At 43.4% G+C, this 19526-nt stretch overlaps 2 protein-coding genes across 2 annotated transcripts in view; one reads left to right on the top strand and one right to left on the bottom strand.

Annotated features, from left to right (window-relative positions):
- Positions 1-12265, bottom strand: part of LANCL2 (LanC like glutathione S-transferase 2) — a 32820-nt gene extending 20555 nt beyond the window's left edge. Inside the window, exons 1-2 of the mRNA XM_005486980.4 lie at positions 12065-12265; positions 1940-2057 (exon numbers count right to left, since the gene is read on the bottom strand). Coding sequence (XP_005487037.1) covers positions 1940-2057; positions 12065-12265 — 319 coding nt within the window. The remainder of the gene's footprint in view (positions 1-1939; positions 2058-12064) is intronic.
- LOC141729165 (uncharacterized) lies at positions 12252-16019 on the top strand. Its single transcript, XM_074541297.1, has 2 exons — positions 12252-13543; positions 15901-16019. Exon 1 carries the CDS (start codon positions 12252-12254, stop codon positions 13431-13433), a length of 1182 nt encoding a protein of 393 aa, XP_074397398.1. The 3' UTR covers positions 13434-13543; positions 15901-16019.
- Positions 16020-19526: the final 3507 nt, after the last annotated feature.

The raw sequence follows: 19526 nt of genomic DNA, 5'->3' as shown, positions 1-19526 counted from the left end.
TTTAATTGCCAGATTTAAGCCTATGGATGGATGAAGGCTGGAGAGCTTTTCCAAGCCACTGTCCCCTCATGACAGAGATAAAAGAATAGATCTCCACAGGCCATATTTCAAACATGTAGTGCTAAATGTTTAAGTATGCCTGAAGTTTGAGCTAGAAGAGCAGGAACAGAATATGCCAGTCTATCCAGCAAAGTCACAATTAACAGGCCTAGATGGACATATCCTGCCAACTTGAGGAACGGTGGCCACATCAGACATGAAAACTGCAGGCTCTGCCTAAAGGATCAGTGTCCTGTTTTCAGCTGGGATATAGTTAATTTTCTTCTCTGTAGCTACAGTGCTGTGGTTTGGATTTAGTGTGAGAATAACACTGATAGCACACTGATGGTTTAGCTGTTATTGAGCAATGCTTACCCTAAGTCACAGACTTTTCATTTCCTCATGCTCTGCCAGGGAGCAGGTGCACAAGATGCTGGGAGGGAGCATGGCCAGGACAACTGACACAAACTGGCCAAAGGGATATCCCCCAACCACAGGACATCATGCTGGGTACATAAACTGGGAGGAGCTGGCTGGAAGCCACCAATCTCGGCTCAGGCATGGGCTGGACTTTGGTGAGCAGGTGGTGAGCAAAGGCATTCTGCATTGTCACAGACATCTTTTATGAAAAATCCTTTCCTTAGGATTTTCCCTCCTGAGAGGCTGAGAGGCCTCAGGAACAAAATGTAAACATTGATTATTTGCTGCTGTGGAATGCAGACCTGTGGATCTGTGATTGGTCTCATGAGGTTGTTTCTAATTAATGGCCAATCACAGTCAGCTGGCTCGGACAGAGAGTCTGAGCCACAAACCTTTGTTATAATTACGTCTTTTTCTCTTCTTAGCTAGCCTTCTGATGAAATCTCTTCTTCTATTCTTTTAGCACAGTTTCAGTATAATATATATCATAAAATAATAAATCAAGCCTTCTGAAACATGGAGTCATATCCTCATCTCTTCCCTCATCCTAAGACCCCTGTGAACACGGTCATACTGCATCACCCATTTCTCTTGCATTTTATCCTTCTCCCCTTTTCATTACAATTGTAATTATTATTGTTGGTTCCATTGCTATTATTATTTTACTTTATTTCAATTATTAAACTGTTCTTATCTCAGCACATGGGTTTTATCTTTTTTTTTTCCAAATCCCCTCCATATGCAGCTATGGCAGAGGGGATGTAGGAGAGGCAGGGTGTGAGTGCACAGCTGTGTGATATTTAGTTGCCAGGTGAGGTTAAATCACACCAATTAGAAGGGCTCATTTACATCCGGACAGCATCAGTGATGCAATGCTAAATGAAAAATGGTCCCTAGCAACAACCACCACCTGCATATGCCTGATTTTCCTCATGATCTTCAGTCTTGCATCCATACCTCTACACTCCCCCTCCTCACACAACCATTTTACCATTTTTGTACAGGCAGAACAAGAATAGCCAAACTACACAAATTCCAGATTTGAAGGCTACAAGTTTCTGGCCACAGAACATATTCCCCCCCATCTATTCCCAGAGATTAGAAAATGCTGTTACCATTAGAAAACTGCTAACTAGTAGCCTGTCGAACAGAAAAAGGTGAAAAATAACAATTTTTTAAAAGCAATTTTAAAGAAACAAGAGGAAAGATAAAAGAGCAGCCTTAGAAAACCCACTCCTCTTGCAAAACAATGATCTCCATATACAAAAGTCAATTATCATTCTGTATCTTTATTTGCTGAAGTCAATGCAAGTTACAGGCAGTGGTGACCAACGTTCCAGAGTTAAAAGAAAAACCAACTCACAAAAATGCCTGTAACAGAGGATTTCCGCCACTCCTATGAGACTATCAGAATCTCCTGTGCATAAATCCAATTACATCATTTAACAAATACATTTCATTGAAATTCTAGCTGTCTCACCAGTCCAGCCAGTATAGGCAGAGCAGTCATGTGGATCTGCCGTCTTCAGCCCTTCCTCCATTTGTTGCAGAAGGTCCTTGATTTTTGCCTGGATCCGCTTTGAGAACCGAGCATTGACCTGAAAGCAGGAGACATGGAACAAGCCAGAAAAGAAAGTAATTAAAAAATGCAAAGTGCCTGCTCCACTTTCTTGTTTGGGAAGAAAACCAAACCAAACCAAAAACAATCAAACAAAAAATAACTAGGAAATAAATAACACATACAGCAATCAGCAGCATCAAGGTGGTTCATCTTAAGTGTGTCTCATGTAAATTCATTCTGACTACATTTCAGGGTAAGTTACAGGTATTTACATTAGACAAAAATTACCTTTGCATTCTTTAAAGTCACACAAAGAACAGCTGTGGACACTGTGACAGCATGTAATTCTAATCAGGGTCCTGGTACCAAGACCATGTTATGGACAAACAGCACAAGCCCCCCATGTTATAGGTGCTTGCTCTCATCACAAGGACCCTGCACACCCTTTGTAGCACTACAGAGCAGGAAACAGCCCAAGGAAAAGAAATGCACCAGGTGACCAGTCTTTTTGTACAGAATAGACAAGACAATCAAGCCAAAGAAGATGAGCAGAAGCAGCTCAGCATCTTCAGCTCAGGAACAAAGGGAAAGAAGCAAGTCTTTGATTTTACACACTGCTTGCTTTTACTTTTGACCAAAAATGCTTATATAGATGAAATACATGATCTATGTTATCAGAGAGTACTTTACCTTTTTCAACATTTCTCTCTATTATGCACACTTTTAGGGAAGATATGTTAGTGATTACTCCCTAAAGCCTATGGAACATGGAAATTAGTACAGTAGTACAGTAAGTTCTTGACTACAGCACATCCCAAAAGTGTGGGGTTTGGGTAAATTACAGGTCCTGGATGCCACCATGCAACTGATTACTCAAGATGTGCCACATTAGGCACTCTTGTTCAGAGAGAAACTTCAAAAAAAAAAAATCAGTGATTTCAAACATCCATCCAACAGATTCAGAAATCAGAAATATTTAAGAATTGCACAAGGCTTCTGACACACCAGAAATCTTCAGGGTGAACAGTTCAAATCCATTTAAGGATATCCATGATAAGATAGGAAGGGAAAAGGAAATATCTCACACTGAACACACATAATTCTAGAAACAAGCTAGAGACACCTAAACCTTCTCTAATATCTCGAGCAGCCAAACACAGTAGGCATCTCAAGCCTGTTATTCTTCTGTGGTGTTAAGCACCTTTCTGTTAAGGAACTGTACTATGCATTCACATCACCACCACCACACCACCCTCCCTTTTTGACTGGTTCAGTGAGGTCTCAACACAAAGGAAAACCTTCCTCAAGGGCAGGGCTTCTCTCCTTCAAAAGACAGCTATGCCGATGCTAAGGCATATGGTGAAACAGCATGAGGATATTCACGTGGATGCATCCAGGCACAGAGCTCAGCTTATCTGACAAGAGTGAACTGAGGCTTCAGACTCCCCATTTATTTACCTACTGCACATCACAAGCATGCTGGTTATCTTTTTGTTCTGACAATACACCTGCTGTTACCAAATCAGGATATATCAAACACCAGATTAAATTACTTAGAGGTAGGAGGGGAATACTAGGACATCAGGATGCCCGGGTTCTGCATTGAAATCTCAGTCCCATACAAATAATTTAGCTCAGGTTGGAAATCCCTCTCTCTGGAATCTGAATTGTAACTTACTTGTCTTGGTTCAGTGCTTGGAAAAGCACAGATTAAAGAATATTTTTATTATTATTTTTATAATTATCTGTAAATCCAAACAAAGCTACTCCCAAGTTTATGTCAGTGTGAATAGGTTATAAGCGGCAACCAAGTTTTCCCCAGCTGTCCTTCTCTCTTTTTTTCTGGTTGCTCTGAAGCTTTCCTAAGCAACCACTGTCACTGATCATTTTATAAGATTTCCCCATAAGCTTGTAACAGATGCTTACATGCACTAGAATAAATTAATTGCACAAAGAAATGAATATTGAAAGGTGGTTTTAGAAGATTTAAAAGCTTCCTTCAAGGAATCTTGGGGCAGCATTACAACTGAGCATAACATGCACACTTGTGTGGAGCACAGATTGATTTTCATCAGAAGCACATTCATCTCAAGAGGATGTTTCCAGCTGGCATTCAGCCTTTGCTGCAGGTGACTTGTTATTCCTGTAGGGACAAACAAAAACCAGGAAGCCTGATCTCTGATATCCAGTGGCACATTTACTTCTGGTTCACAACAGACTGGGTGATAGCAGGAGCTGAAGGGTACCTTTAATCAGAAAAGGCTTTCTCCAGGAATTCAACTGCTGCATTATTCCTCTGCTGCTGCAGAGAAAACAACCATTATCATCCCAAACACTGCCCAAGTTTTATATTGTCAAAACACAAAAACAAGGGCTCATTCCTCATTATACCAAATAGAGCCTTGTGCCATACTGGTAATGGTAGCTAAAAAGGCTCATTATCAGCACAAAAGTGATGCAGAAAAACCAAAATATGTTGGTTTGGAAATTAATAGTTTTGTTATTTATTCGAACCACATCACTTCTTCCATTGCACTGAGAGAGCAGGCAAAGCTATATCCCAATATAAAGCCTTCCAAAGCCAACAAAAATGTAAAGAATGTAAGTACTTCTGTAACATCACTCACCTTTGGCACTAATCACACGATGTCTAAATTATGCTGTCCTTCTTAGCAATACATGTTTCCCCTATCTGCTTTCTTTCATTTGTAGGGTTTCTAAAGAGAATTTAACTCATTTACTTTTGTAAATTCAGCACTAGAACTACAAACCTACATTAGAGCACAGTGCTAACACCAAGGTCATGGGCTAGATCCCCATATGGGCCATTCACTTAAGAGTCGGACTCAATGGTTGTTATAGGTCCATTCCAACACAGAATATTCTGTGATTCTGTTATTATAATTTTTTATACTTATAGATATAAAAATATCTTTATATTTATATTTATATAATTTCTATAATGGTGCAAATAAAAATCTCCTAAAAACCCCAAACATTTAACTTGCAGTCGACATTACAATAACATATCAGTTCCTACTGACCATTGTAGCCATATCCAGCTTTATGGCCATGGCATTAAAACAAACCAGAACCAGGGGCAGAGGAGGCAATAAGCAGCTGGCATATATGTATTGTACATCATGATTTCCAGTAGGTAAGAGAAGTCTGTAACTTTAAAGTCTCGCATGCACATTTGGACCAAATGTCACAGTGCTGATGTAAGTCTGAGTGTAACCCTGAGGCCTCATGGCACTCCTTTTGTCATTAAAAGTAACAGTCTGGTTTGACAGACATGGGATGAGTAATCTCATTTGCAATTGTCAAAGACATTTAGATACCCGTGCGTTGTTCAAAAACACCTCCTGGCATTTGCTTGCTCATGACATCTATGCTAAGAACTTGTGCAGAGCCACAGCAGGGCAATGGAGACCTGAGCTCACAGCTTCCTCACAAGTTGCCAATGTACCAATCTTTCTTGCTACCACCAGCTCCCAAAACAACCATCTTGCTCTTAACCCTAGTTTAATTCATCCTGTTTTTGGGGATAGATGCTGCACGCAAAATCAGACTGCAGAAGTAAGCAACTGATTCTGCAGAAGTAGAAACGAGATTACCTATACACACAGTGCTACCTCCCAAACAAGAAGAATATACACTTTTAATTCACCTCATTTTGTTGCTGGTGATGTGTAGAACAGAACACATAACATGGTGCTGTGTTGTCTTTGCCAAAGTGTATTTCAAAGAGAAGAAAACAGAGCTCAAGTTGGTGCTGCAGCAAGAACTCATTCAGAAACCAAACTTGCACAGAAGATGGCAGAAAGAACACGACAGTCCTGGCGAGGAAGAATGTAGTAGGGGAAAGCTCACAGTTCTGCTGAAATGAGGAATCCTGGCTGTACAGAAAGCTTTGGGAACTTTGCCACTGACTGTAAGGGAGCCAGGTTTCACACCCATGCATTGGAGCATAGGTCTACTGAAGCAGGATGAGCTCTCACACTCACCTCCACAAGTTCCTGCAAAAGCAGACAAGAAGGGATGGCAGTAGGATCCCATATGCAGAATCTAGCAAGGTCTGCTGGGAGGTGACCAGTCTTTTTGTACAGAAGAACAAGTTCTACTTTATTTTTACCTAAGTCAAAAGACTCTTACAGCTCCAAGAGCAGCTCCTTCTTCTCTGAAAATACCAGACACTGTTGAAGCTCATCACCCAGCCTCTGAAACACTCAAACACAGTTCTCTGCTACTTCTCAGACAGGTCCTCCAGAAACAAATGCCAGTTCTGCAAAACCACATGCTTAAAAAATGCATTGAAACAGTACTGTCTGTAGAACACATTGCACTGATTTTCAATGATCTACCACTTAGTGCCATACGTGTGACAATAGGGGAAAAAAACCAAAACAAAAGGCAAAAAAGAAGGGGGAGAGGAGGAAGAGATAGAGAAATCAATAGCTGTAGGCAAATTCCTACACTGCTACAAATGCCAGCTTAGCAATAGGCTTTAAACACAGTCATTGCCCTGTCTCAGGGGTATAAGGGTGTGAAAAACATCATTAAAAGGCAAGCATTCAAGTTATAGAAAGAACTACTTAAGGCAGGTGAGAAATAAGACTGTCTCTAATGCATTTGTGTGTGAAAGAAGTTATATCTCTCATTGGTTATAAGACAGCAAAAATCCAAAGCTTAAAGATCTAGATTATCACAAAGAATCATCAAAGAGCTCCAGATTATTGGGAACCAAAATAAACACGATTACTGGATATTCTATGTTTTGCAAAATGGACACTGATAAAGCAAAAGAGCAATACTGAAAATTGCTGGTCCTCCAGGTAGCCTAACACCAACATGCAACTTCTTGAAAGCTGAGAAAATAAAAGTCTGAGTATGATTTTAAGTCACTCACTACACAAAAGTGTCTAGCCCAGCTGTGACATTTTTAGATGGTCCTCAAGTTTCAAAAAAAGCTAAAACCTCTACCAATTCTAAGTTATCTCAATGCAGAGAGCAGATATATTCCACATATTGAGCTTGACAGCAGATAAGTGCAGTTAGACCCAAATAAAATTTATTTTCACCAGGAAGCAAGTACGTGTTATTGCACTTGCCCACACAACTAGCTGGAGTAACAACTCATTAACATGCAGGTTTGCAAGATAAAACTAGAAACTGATGAAGAGTGGATGGATGTGAGACAATTTAATCAGAACTTGGGGGTTTGATTTCATGAAGTATTTTCATTCAGAACTGATTGAGTGAAACCAAACAGGCTTAACTCTATGGTCACCTCCTGAACAGCAGGAGAGGCTTTCACTACAAAAGCATCAGAAAAGCCCTAAGCAGTGTTCAGTGCTGCCTGTGCTGTGGGAAAGAAACAGCAGCTCTTCCTTCCAGGTTGTGCATGACTGCCAGGAGTTAGTGAGGGACAAAGAAGTACAACAGAATGATTTCCAGGCTCAGTTCTGGCCAAGACTATCAAAAAGCAAAACAAACTTTCATTCTGAAGAATTACAGAGAACACTGCAAACCTTGTTTGTCTGAGAGTCCCCTATGAAAATAGCACATGCCTGAGTTGGACAGCCAGGAAATGGTCAAAAAAGTAATAAGCTCAAGAAATACAGCTACCTCATCCCACATCTCTGGAAAAAAGTGGGAAGAATTATTTAGTGGCTTTGGTTGAATTTTGCCTCCAGTGCAATAAGTTGTATAATACTCATTAGTATAAGCTGTTGCTGAGTCAGTCCCAGAACACAGAGAAATTGCTGCTCCCAGTGAGGTAACTAAAATGCACAGTGAGGCAACCACAAAAAGTTTATAAAAATAATAAAAAAAAAAAAACCTAAAGAAACAAACAATAAAAAACAACAACAAAAAAAACAAAGGGAGAAGGCAAGTGAGGCTATGACAAAAATCCATATACACATATATATGTATTTTAAAGTTTATTTTACAGGAGAAGGAAGACCTAAAAGCCACAGAAGGGCATTATCAGAAGTAACAGGAGATTGAGAAAGCATTAGGAAACTAAATACTACTAAATCACCCAAATGATAAATCTAAGTAAATATCATATATCACCATTAATAGGTACTTGCCAATGAGCACCATTATCTTTGAACAGGTTCCCTGTAAGAAGTCCCCTGCAAAGCCTAATAAGGTATTGTATCCATTTCTCAGAACATACCACTTTTTTCTAATATTCTTAGAACACTATGGCAAGTAAGGAAAAAACATACAAAGCAAGAATTTGCCTAAAAAAGAAGTTAAAAGTTTGGGCACTCTAGTGACCAATTCATGAAGTCTGAATCTAATTTTGCTTCTGTCTTGTGATTCCACAACAAATTCAGACAATCTTAATGTAAGGGCTGGGATCATGTTAATTTCTTGATGACAAGGATGCTTCTTTTTTTTTGCACAACCACAAAACGCAGATGATTGTCTAGGCTTCCACCTTCCCCTGGCTGAGCAGATAATATCAGGCTGCCTTTTCTTCCCAGGTCACTTGCCTGCAGTCAGTGTGAAGGAGAATCCCCAATCACACCTGACCATACTGCAAATGCAGCCACAGGGCTGTGGTGGCTCTGAGGAGGCAACAGACCCTTGAACAAGCCATCAGCACCCCCAGGAGCAAGCTCTCCTCACCCTTCTCCTTCCCAGGAAATCCTTTAGAGCTGTGTAACTCTCTACCACACTAGGGAACTAAGAACTAGGGAGAGTTCTTTGTTATGAGACTATTAATTTCTCTGCCTCCCCCAGCCATCCACATTTCCATTTTGAAAACCTTTGGACTGACCACTTTGAGATAATATCTATAGGCACATTTTTAGGTTAAGGTATCTCTGTGGGGCCCAAACAAAAAAGAAAAAGGCTACAGGATGTATATTTGATTGAAATTTAAACATCACTTATTAAACAAAGGTTTACATTTTAAATTGTTTATTATTAATCTAGAATTAATGCTGTCTGATGAAATATTACTTTGGCTTTCTCAGACAAGTTACAGAAGCAATTTAAGTTCATGATACTTTAATGATGAAGAGAGCTAGTTATGAAAACAGTGAATTTCAACTACATGAGCAGAGCCCACATAGATAGCTGCATTGTTTACTGTGACTACTAATAAGAAAGCAAATCAGCAACCTCAAATTCTGTTCTCCTACTCCCATACCTTCAAGATTTCTGAACAATACTTTACCCACACACACTTCCATATGGAGATTTTTGTCCCGATTGTCTCACCTTCCAGACAATGCCTTGAAGAGCTTCCTGTCCTTTTATCAAGAAGGTGATTTTTAGATGGCAATCATGACAGACTAAGAAATCGAATGGATTAATAATGCATTACCTTCCATGACAACAGCAGAGCCCTGCACACCTCAGGCTGTCATTACGTGAGTCACTCAGCGCTCCTCACTCCACGCAGCAGCAGATGGGAGAGGAAGGCATTATGCACTGCACTGAGGCCTTCTGAAAGATGCCCTCATTTTTAGGTGGGCTTGTGTACAAAAGTTTACAGAACAGACTTCCTAACCTGTGTAAAGTCCCTTTGTCTTCACTGGGGCTTTAGGCAAGCAAAGACATTTCTCCGCTGGAATGGGAGTCATTAAATGCAAAAATAAAACACTAAAACACAAACTGAAAATCACAACAACAACAAAAGTACCCATCATGAAATGTCACAAAAAGACAGCACTAGGAGTGACAGCATGCAAATACTTCAAAGAATATAAATACACATAAATATTCTCACAGCTATATTCTAGCCCAGAAACACATAAAATGACTCCTGAGATTTTGCAGATGGAAAACCAAAAGAAAATGTACACTTGCTTCTGCCTTTTCCTACGAAATGCACAGAATTGCTGTAGTTACATGGTTTTAAGGCAGTACAGAATTATTTTTTTTCCCAGAGGCACTTAATCCTCCCAAACAGAGCCCACACACACCACCTTTTATCAAACACAAGACTACTCAGGTGCTCTAACATTTTCTGAACACACCTGCACCAATAGCAGCTGACTGCCACTTTCCAAAAAGGAATATCATCCACCATTGATGCTGGGGAAAAAACACATACATGCACTGTAAAAACACCATTCTCATGCATAGGACAGCCTAACAGGCACTGCTAATGTGAACACTGGGCTAGAAAATCTTGACTAACTCATTTCAGCTCTGCCACAGAACAACATCTCTCAATTTGGATTCATTCAAGAATCAAATCTGAAGTAAATTAGAGTTGAACTATTCTTCAATACATCTAGTATACTCTAAAATGTACAGATGTTCGTCTTCTACAGATGTAGTGTTCATCTTTAAGGACGTTCATCTTCTTTTGATATCTCACCATTCTTCTGGTTAACTCACTTGAGAAAGCTTTTAGTCCATCTAGATCAGCAGCAAATGAAGGAGTGTTTTCTCTTTTAAAATATGGAGATGAAATGTGGGGTTTAAAGCAGGTACACAAGATGACTGGCCTACAAGGGACTCGGTATGTTTTTTACCGATTTAACAACAATATATAGCTACAGTGGCTCTGCCATCTCCTCTCTGCCTTTATAATTCAACTCATCATACTTGGATGGTTTTTATAGACTAAGCCAGACACAAAAGAACAAAGAAATAACAATTCTCTTCCACAAGGAAAAAACCAGCGCTACCAACACTCAGCATACTGCCAGGGAGCTGTATACAAAACAAAGCAGATTTCACTTTTACACCTACTCTTGCTTTTTAAACCTTCTCAAATGCTTTGCTTTTGACAGCTGCAATTATCTGCAGCAGTTAAGACATTGAAACCCCAAAGGATTTTCTTTTGTGCACTCTGCTTAGCCACATACAACTTCATAAACATCAGTCATAAACAACCTGGTGAAACCTTTCATTGCCTTGGACGGATGATGAGCTGATGGTGTCCTGCAGGTACTTACAATGGTCAGAGCGAATGTCCCTCCCACTGCTGGGCATCACCATCCTTGTCCCACTCTATCAGTAAGTCAAGGTAATTCCATACTGCCACAAGCAGGAAAATACAGAGCTGGTATCAAGAGCTTTCCTTTATTCATCTCAGCATACAAACAAGAAAGTTAGGAAGCTAACTTCCCACCATCAATGCATTTGTGCTTGTAGCAGTGTCACCACGCAGTGTTTTCCATGCAAAATATGACAAAGCTGTACAGTACTGAAGGATGAGGGGCTAAATGACAGAAAGTCCATATTCTGGCACTCCTTCTGCAGATTAACCCAGCCTGCATGTTAACAGGCCAGGCCAGAGCAGCTTCTCTACTTAAAACCTAAGACACTCACAGTATACCAAACAGCAGCACATGGCATCAAGGAGATAACCAGAGCAGGACGACTGCAAACCTTGTGTGACCAGTCCTACCAGGCAGACCTTCTGTGAGCATGCACCAACTTGCCAGGCGCTTATCATGGTGCACCTGAACTTATAAAAGTGCACATGTCAGTAAATAAACACGTGAGAAGACTTTAGCTTCACCTAATGAGTGAGCGTTGCTGTCCCCCGAAAATAAATTCTCCTTTTTTAGATGGGCGTTCATCTTTTCCATTCCCTCATGCATTTTCTCTGGTGAAACTCGGGCAACTTCTGCTGACAACTTCTTCTGAGACACCAAACCACCGTAGTATGAGCTGCTATAGGTGTTCTGCTATATAGCGTTCAGCTGGGGCACCGCGTTCATTCCCGCACCCACCGAAGTAAAACAAACAGCCCGAATTCAGAGCCGCTGCTGCCGGGCTGAGCCGCGCGGCCGGGCCGAGCTCCCGCTGCTTCCCTCAGTTCACCCCGCCGTTCCCTCCCCTCGGGCGCCCCCGAGGCCGCGGCGGCCGCCCCGAGCTCCGCCGGCGCGCAGGCCGCGGGCGGCCCCAGCGCCCCCGCCGCCAGACCCGCGTCCCGCCGGGGCCGCCCCGGGGAGGAACCCACGGCCGCCCGAGCCGCGGGGCCGCTGGCAGCGGGCAACCCACCGGGGAGGCCGGGCCTAGGCTCCGGAACGCGGCGCCTGCCCTCCGCCCGGGACTCACCTTCCCATCGGCGCCGAAGGGGAGGGAGTCCTCCTCCGCCGGCGGCTGCAGCGCCCTGTCCCGGTGAGCGTCCGCCGCGCTGGGGGCTGCCACGGCTCCCTGGGGCTGGTAGTCGGGGTAGGGGTTGGCGAAAGCCCGCTCCTCCATCTCCGCTTCACCGCCCAGCTGCAGCTTCAGCCTCTTGGACATGCTCTCTCCCATCTCAGCCGGCCCCCGGCCCGCCTCCCCGCACGGCGAGCCGGCGGGGACACACTCCGCCCCGCAGAGCGGCTTTGCAGCAACGCGAGCGCCGCGGCCGCCCCCGGCTACAGCGGCCGTGCCGCGGGGCTGCCTCAGGAGGGCGGCTGCGGTGACAGGGTCTGCGGCCGCGGGCCCATCGGGGCCGCTCCAGGGTGGAGGCGCCGCCGCCCCGACCCCGAGCCACCGAAGCCCAACTTTGGCAGGCGAAAGGGAAAGCTGCGAGGCCGCGGCTCTGCTCGGCGTGCCTTTCACCCGAGGCGGGGGCGCGGCGAGCGCGGGGCCATCACAGCCTGTACAGGGGCAGAGCGCGGCCGGGCCCCCCCGCGGGAAGCGGCAGCCCGCCCGCCGGCGCAGGCTGGGTGGCACGGCTGCAAAGCTCGATCCGGCGCTTCATCCTCCCCCGCCAGGGCGTCAGTGCCTCGGGCTGCTGCTGCCGCCGGCCGCACGCCGGGCGGCGGAGCGGGGCTGCCGCCGGCTCCTCCCGCCCGTCCCCCCGCGGCGGGGGCGAGCCGCCGCCCGGCGCATCTCAGAGGAGCGGCAGCAGCAGCAGGAGGGGCACGGACAGCCCCAGGAGCAGGCAGTACGCCACCAGCTCCTTCGCCCGGCTCATCCGCAGCCGCCGCCGGGCCGCGCTCATCCGCCGGCAGCCCCCGCGCCCGGCGCGCCGGTCTCCGGCCAGCCCCGGCGGGAGGGAGGGACGCGCTCCTCGGCCACCGCCCGGCGGGGACGGCGCAGCCGGCGGCGACCGCCCCTCAGCCGGCGAGAGGCGGCAGCTCCCCGGGGAGAAGGGGGGTGGTCTCCTTCCCTCGGTCCGCCCCCGGCCGTAATGTTGGCCTGGCCGCGCTCACCGTTCGGCCGGCGGGCAGCCCGCTCCAACAAGCCAAAACGTGCTAGAAAAACAGCCCCGAGCCCCCCCGAAAAGACACCAGAAAACCTCACAGCCCTGGAGGGGGCTGGCCGCGATGGGTGGGGAAGGCCCTCAGCGATCGCGGTGGCGGCTGGACGTGAGGGTGGGATCGCATCCCACCTGGGGAGGAGCAGCGTCTGGATCCCGTGTGAATCGCGCGGCTGTGTCTCGGATCCAGTTCTGCCGGGGGGGACTGAATGCCAGGGCACTGTGTCACCATAAATTTAGCCCGTCGTCTTTTGACACCTCCACTTTAAGCTAGGAGAAGAGCTCCAGATGAGAGAGAACTGTACAATCATTGAGGAGAAATCTTTTCTATTCACAAATAAATGGTACGTGCTGTCGATGTAGTCATAGCCTTCAGGAATTGGTACTGCGTACTGAAACATCGCTGTGTAGAGCGAGCCGGCAGAAAGCCTGCAATCCGGCCAAAGGCTGCATACAGCATTGTGTCAAAATACAGGCACGGGAGACTTCATTATCCCCTGAAATATTTACCCCCAACAATGCTATTCCTTTTGGCCAGTAATTGTAGGTCAGACGGACCATAAAGCATTAATTCAATAACTGGGCACTGTGCAGACTTATTGATCTTTAGTTTTATGCATTGGGTAATTTTATTGCTATCAAAATACATATTCAGTGCGTAAGATTAAATATAGGTGACATCTGTCCTGGCACTAGCTTCAGTTTACAGTTGCTGGCAGCAATATACAGGTGAATAAATGGGACATTTCTGCCACCTTGTCGCAGGATGTGAATTTGAATTAATACTTGCTTCATTTTATTTATTTTTATAAATTAAGCTGATGACAAAGCAGAAATTCCAAGCAACCTGTCTGACACGAAGTACCTTGTGTTTGTTCTGGAAGCGAATATAACCTGTCACTTAAAAATCAGAGTAATCTATAAAATATCCTCTTCTTTGATAATTAAAAAATCACTTTATGCATCATGTATTCTTTAATGGGTAAATCTTTTGTGGTGTATTGCATTGCCTGAAAAGGTAAATTCAAAACCTTTTTAAAACATCTCTTGCGTCTGAGTAAATATTTCAAGTAACATGTTTTCATCTAGGATAGTTTCCTACCTTTAGTGGAGACCAGCTGCATCAGCACAAGTGATGGCATTCCCATAATGAAGATGAGAGTTAAGCCTTTAATATGTGTGTGTGGTTTCTGTTTTCTTACACCTTCTACTCTTCTTGAATCAAAATTATGCAAATATAGAAGCAGGCTCATACCAATTGATACCTGCTCAAGGCCTACAGGTAAGGAGAGAAGGTGCTTCCTGGTACCTTGCAAGAGCAGGTTCTTCCCTTCTTGTGGAGCTGTGGGTTTGTGGGTTGCTGGGTTGGCATCTCTCCCCTTTTGCATCATTGCACTGTTTGATTATCTGCACACTGCTTTGTTTAACACCCTGTTTTCTGGAGCACTTATTTCATGTTCACCGTTCTTCACATTTGTTCCAAAGTGGTATGTTTAGTTTCCAGCATACGAGGCCTTCTTTTGTTCTTAGAAGGTGGGATAGAGTTCAAAAGACTTTCAGGCTTCTTTTCAGTGTTTTTTCATTTGTTCTTTTACCCTTGATGCATGTAGAGCTCCCACAGCCCAAATGGAAATCATGGATGAAGGAGGAGGAAAAAAGTTGGGCTGACTGAGGCGTCCACCTTTAACATAAGTTTTAAGCAATAATAAATTCATATCTCTCATCTCCAGCAGTATGAAGCAGGATGCTTTGCCTACTGGAATCATGATTACATTTGTGCTTTCATCCAGAAAATTTCTAAATGCCACTGAAAGCCCTGAGCCCTCACCCTTACTTCACCACCCCAGCTAAGCACTCCTGTAACCTGCCTTCTGCAGCATGGGCAAATATGCAGCCCTGCAGCAAGCCAGTCTAGCAGAAAGCTGTGCTTTTCCTTTCTATCATCTAGGTAAAATCCAACTAATGTCTAAACAAAGCCTGATTCTTAGAAATCAGTTTCTTCATGTAAATGATGAAAGTTTTTGCTTATCAGATCAATGGGCTATTCATTCTTTACACAGAGGAAATCATAAACGCTTCTCTTATGGCCTTTCCTTTTCTCCAATCCTGTTCACATGCTGCAGCATCTGATACTCTGCTCATCATGAGACTAGTGCCAATTTTTTAAATAGTAAAATAAAATATCTGTTACATTTTCAGTCAGGACTACAAACCAGAATCCATACATAAATCATTAGTGATGCTGTGCTTTCCTGTACATTTTGCTGCTTGATTCCCAACATGAGTTGTAAATGAACCTAACTAACAAGGTGCGAAAGAGCATGTGTATCACAGAGTCAGCCTTCTGAGGACTAGCACACAGCTGCCCTTCCCACTACACTCAGTGGGAGCTGCAGCATGATGCAATGTATGTGGCTGTGGAAGGACTGTGAGCACCCATCAGGAATCTCCATAGCTCTAGCTGTGACATGTTCAATGGTTCTCTCAGCATCTGTGATCATTCTTATTACAGTGTAATAGTGCTCATTTATTTTCATGCACAAGGGCTCCACAAATATGCAAGCAGCAGCTCCATCCATGCTTTGCTCCATGGAGGCAGGATGATGAGTATATACCTTCAGCACGCATGCTAAAGTGCTTTTTTAATTCTGGGAAACCATTGTAGCAGCTGGCATTAATCTCGTTTTACTTCTGATTGTAGAGATCCAGCTGAAATTAACTGGGAGAAGCAAGAGCTTCAGGAATGGACCCTGAGGTGATGCATAATGGAGGACAGGGCTGTGTGCTGCTTTATTTTAAAGCAGCATGTGGAAAAACAAGGTATGGCAATTTCTCAGCAGATCAGTGGAGATGGAGTAGTTTATACCTGCTGCAAATCAGGGGTCATATGTTTTTGAACACAAATATAGTCTTTCATACTTTCATACAAAGCTTTTGCTTTTTCTCTGGTCATCTCTTCAGACTACACTCTGTCTATGATGTATCCTTTGTGCTCTGCAGCAAACTTTTTACTCCTTGATCACTGCCATAGACCTATAGTAGCCTATAAGTAAGGATTTCCTAATTCCCTGTTCACTTCCCTTTATTTGCACTTCCTAGTTTCTTTTTACCTCCATCATTGTATAAGAATATATTCTGCTACTAAATTATTTAAAGCTGTTTAGGTCTAATAAGCTATGGACAGTTGCTGCTTGTAAAAAACCATGATATTATGAAATAAAATCTGCAGGATTAGGTTTTGCTTTTTAGTTGCAAAGGACTTGTAGGCTCTGGATCAAGTTCGGTCCTGTGTTCAGTAATGCAATGTAAGTCAACTAGTCTGTGTGAGATGTTATTATACTGTTATCAGTAGCAACAAATTTCTCTGGCTGCTGTAAATAAGTGACCTCTATTATTGTATAATTTTACTATTTAAGATCTCAGAGATTCCTGTGAATCTGAGAAGACACTTTGTGATTCAACCACAAAAGTAATGTTTCTCTAATATAGTTGTCTGCTTATTTTATTTTCTTGTCTTTTGTTTTGCAGCAGAAAAAAGCAGTGTCATGAAGTCTGCTGCACTTCTGATGACTGCCTGCTAATAAATGATAAGCGTGAACAGCAGTTCTTGTACTTCAGCTTCTTTTTAAAGAATGGATTTTGTTACTATCAAACGTTTATGTTCCTTATCCTCTTATTGCCAGTAGGTTTTGATTTGCACATCCTGAGCAATACAACTAATGCTGAAATCATGCAAAGATGTCTGTAAATGGTCCTAGAGGTCCTCACCATCTATGATGAAAATGGAGAGAGCTCGCTGCTATTAAAATCTATGCTTTATAATCATTTACCTAATGTTCAATTCTAAAAGGAGTTATTTCCAAACCTGACAAGGTTGTAAGTCTGGGGAAAGTTGAATTAGTAGAAAACAAATGTAATCCTCCTGAAGCATGAGGAACAGAGGGGAAAGATGTTAGAATAGCAGTGACTGGCCAGTATCAATAAAAAGGAGCAACAAAACAAGTGTTGGACAAGAGGATTTCTTTTCCCTAAGGAAGCTGTTTCAAGCTGCACACCTTATTTCTTCTGATATTCTTTGAATGACTCAATGTCAGGGGCTTAAAAGCAGCCCTAGTCACTACCTTGAGGTCAGTATAGGTGAAAGACTCAGGCCTAGGATTCACCAGAAATTATGGTCATGTTGCTGTGATGCACTGAGTGATCTCAGTCCTGTTTCTTCAGGGTTGTTTTATGGAGGCTTGTGATCTTCAGAGCATATTCACAAGTGCATAGGTTTGGGTTCTGTCTTCAGTGGCTTTTGCTGAATCAGGACAGAGTGGGGAACAAGCACCTTCAGGCAAAGCAGTTTTACAACTTTTGCAGGGTAGGAACAAACTACAACAGTACAAGAAGGGAGAAGAAGAGAAACAATGAAAGACAAGGGAATTTGGGAAAAACTAGACAAAAACCATCAAGGACTGTACTGCTCCTACTGCTCCTAATGAAAGATCTTATTGACTGTAAATGAGGCACATAGCTTATTTCTGCCCTGACACTGAAAGCACAAATACAGCGAGTTGTGCTCCAGATAGTACAGCCTTGATAATGATAGTAGTGAAATGGCAAGAGAGTCTCTAACACAGGATGTGCCATCCATTGCCTGTCACTGCAGGTAGTCACCAACCTTCAGAATCAACAATACAGCACCGGCCTAGAGGACAAACAAATTTCTCGCCCATCTTTCAGCTGCAAGAGGTCAGGGCCGTTCCTGATGTGTTTGCTTGACGAGGTTTTGAAAAACACCACCAAGAAGGGTTTCCTCCACAGGCAGTCATCTCTGCTGTTGTTCCTTTCATCAAATTATTTCCTGTGGCAAACTTGAAAGTCCCCTGCTGCAGTTTCAGACCATGTAGAGAAGTGTTTACATGTTATTCATGCCTCTGTTGCCTTGCTAAGGAATCAAAACTAGCACAAGTACAGCTGCCCTCAGCGCAGTGTTGGATCGTGTGCACATGTGGATCATGGTGAAAGGTGTGTGAAATGGGCTCCACATCTGAACAGCACTCTTCTCTTTTCCCCCTGCCTCCTGACCCCCCTCTCCCTTTTAGGTATGGCACATCCCTTTTTTTTCCATGTGGAAACAGCATGGGGAGCTGGTGTGTTTTTCCCAAAGAGCAGTGGTGACCAAGGGAGTCACAGCCTCTTATTACCATTGCCTAATGCAATCTGGCTCACACATTATAGGATGGAGTAATGGGTACGAGGCTGTGCAGCACATCCATTCCAGCTCCTCCCAGTCAGTGCAGGGCTTCATCTGCCCCTGCAAGGTGTACATTAGCACCATTAGCATTGCTCTTCCCATGATTTCCACATTTTAAGGCTAGGAGGAAGGAGAGACAGAAAGAGGAACAGATCCTCTTTTTCCATTAGTCACTGAAATGGTCTGTTAGCCAAAAGCCTGTGCCTGGATAATCTTATTTTTTGAATTCTTCTTGGCCATTAAGTTGTGATTTGCATCTTTAAAAAACACCATGTTGTTTCAGAAACCATGAGGGAAAAAGTCAAATTTCCAAAAATGTAGGTGACTAGGATCTTAAGGAAGAAACCAACTACTGCTGTAACAATGGTAAAACCCCGTTAGCCATGTAAGTAACAAAGAGCAAAGAAAGAGGTGTGAGGTTTTGTTTTATTTAAGGGAAAGATAAAGTTAAAACCCATAAAGGATACTAAAGGTAATCTAAATCTAGTGGAAAGCAAAATTAGTATTTTTGCTCAGTATTTAGTAGCAGAGAGATTACACAACATGGCTGTGAAAGAGGGTAATGGGAATAAGTGAAGGAGACCAAATTACCACATTCAGGGTTTGGGTGAAAACTAAACTTAGGTTATTTATAACTCAGTTTAACTGTGATTATTAAAGTTGGCAAATGAAACTGTAATTCCCCTAGTGATGTTTATCCATGCAGTGAGCAAATTAGCAAGTACTGTGTGGTTGGGGAACAGCACATATAGGACCTGTTTAACCAACAGAGGAATCAAGAAGCCATCCATTACCAACCATTAGTTGACCTTGGCAGGATGCAAAGATTTAGTACAGAGGTTGAAGAAAAGATTAATAGGAAAGGTGGAGATAAATGGAAAAAATATTATGTGGGTTTGTAATACATCATTCAGAGTGGAGAAAAAGCCTCACTACTGTTCTTCGGCAAGAAAAGCAATTCAGTAGCTGTCACTTTTTGTACAGTTGCAGTAACATAACTGGTAATTTCCCTTGTAGCCTAGTAGCAGGTTAATACAATTATCTTACGGTAAGTGAGGATCCAGAAGAAAGGGGGACAACAATGTGCT

This window comes from Zonotrichia albicollis, chromosome 1 (genome assembly GCF_047830755.1).
Source record: "Zonotrichia albicollis isolate bZonAlb1 chromosome 1, bZonAlb1.hap1, whole genome shotgun sequence".
Taxonomy (NCBI): domain Eukaryota; kingdom Metazoa; phylum Chordata; class Aves; order Passeriformes; family Passerellidae; genus Zonotrichia; species Zonotrichia albicollis.
Note: the sequence above shows the minus strand (reverse complement) of the source record. Positions and strands in the feature narration are given on the sequence as shown.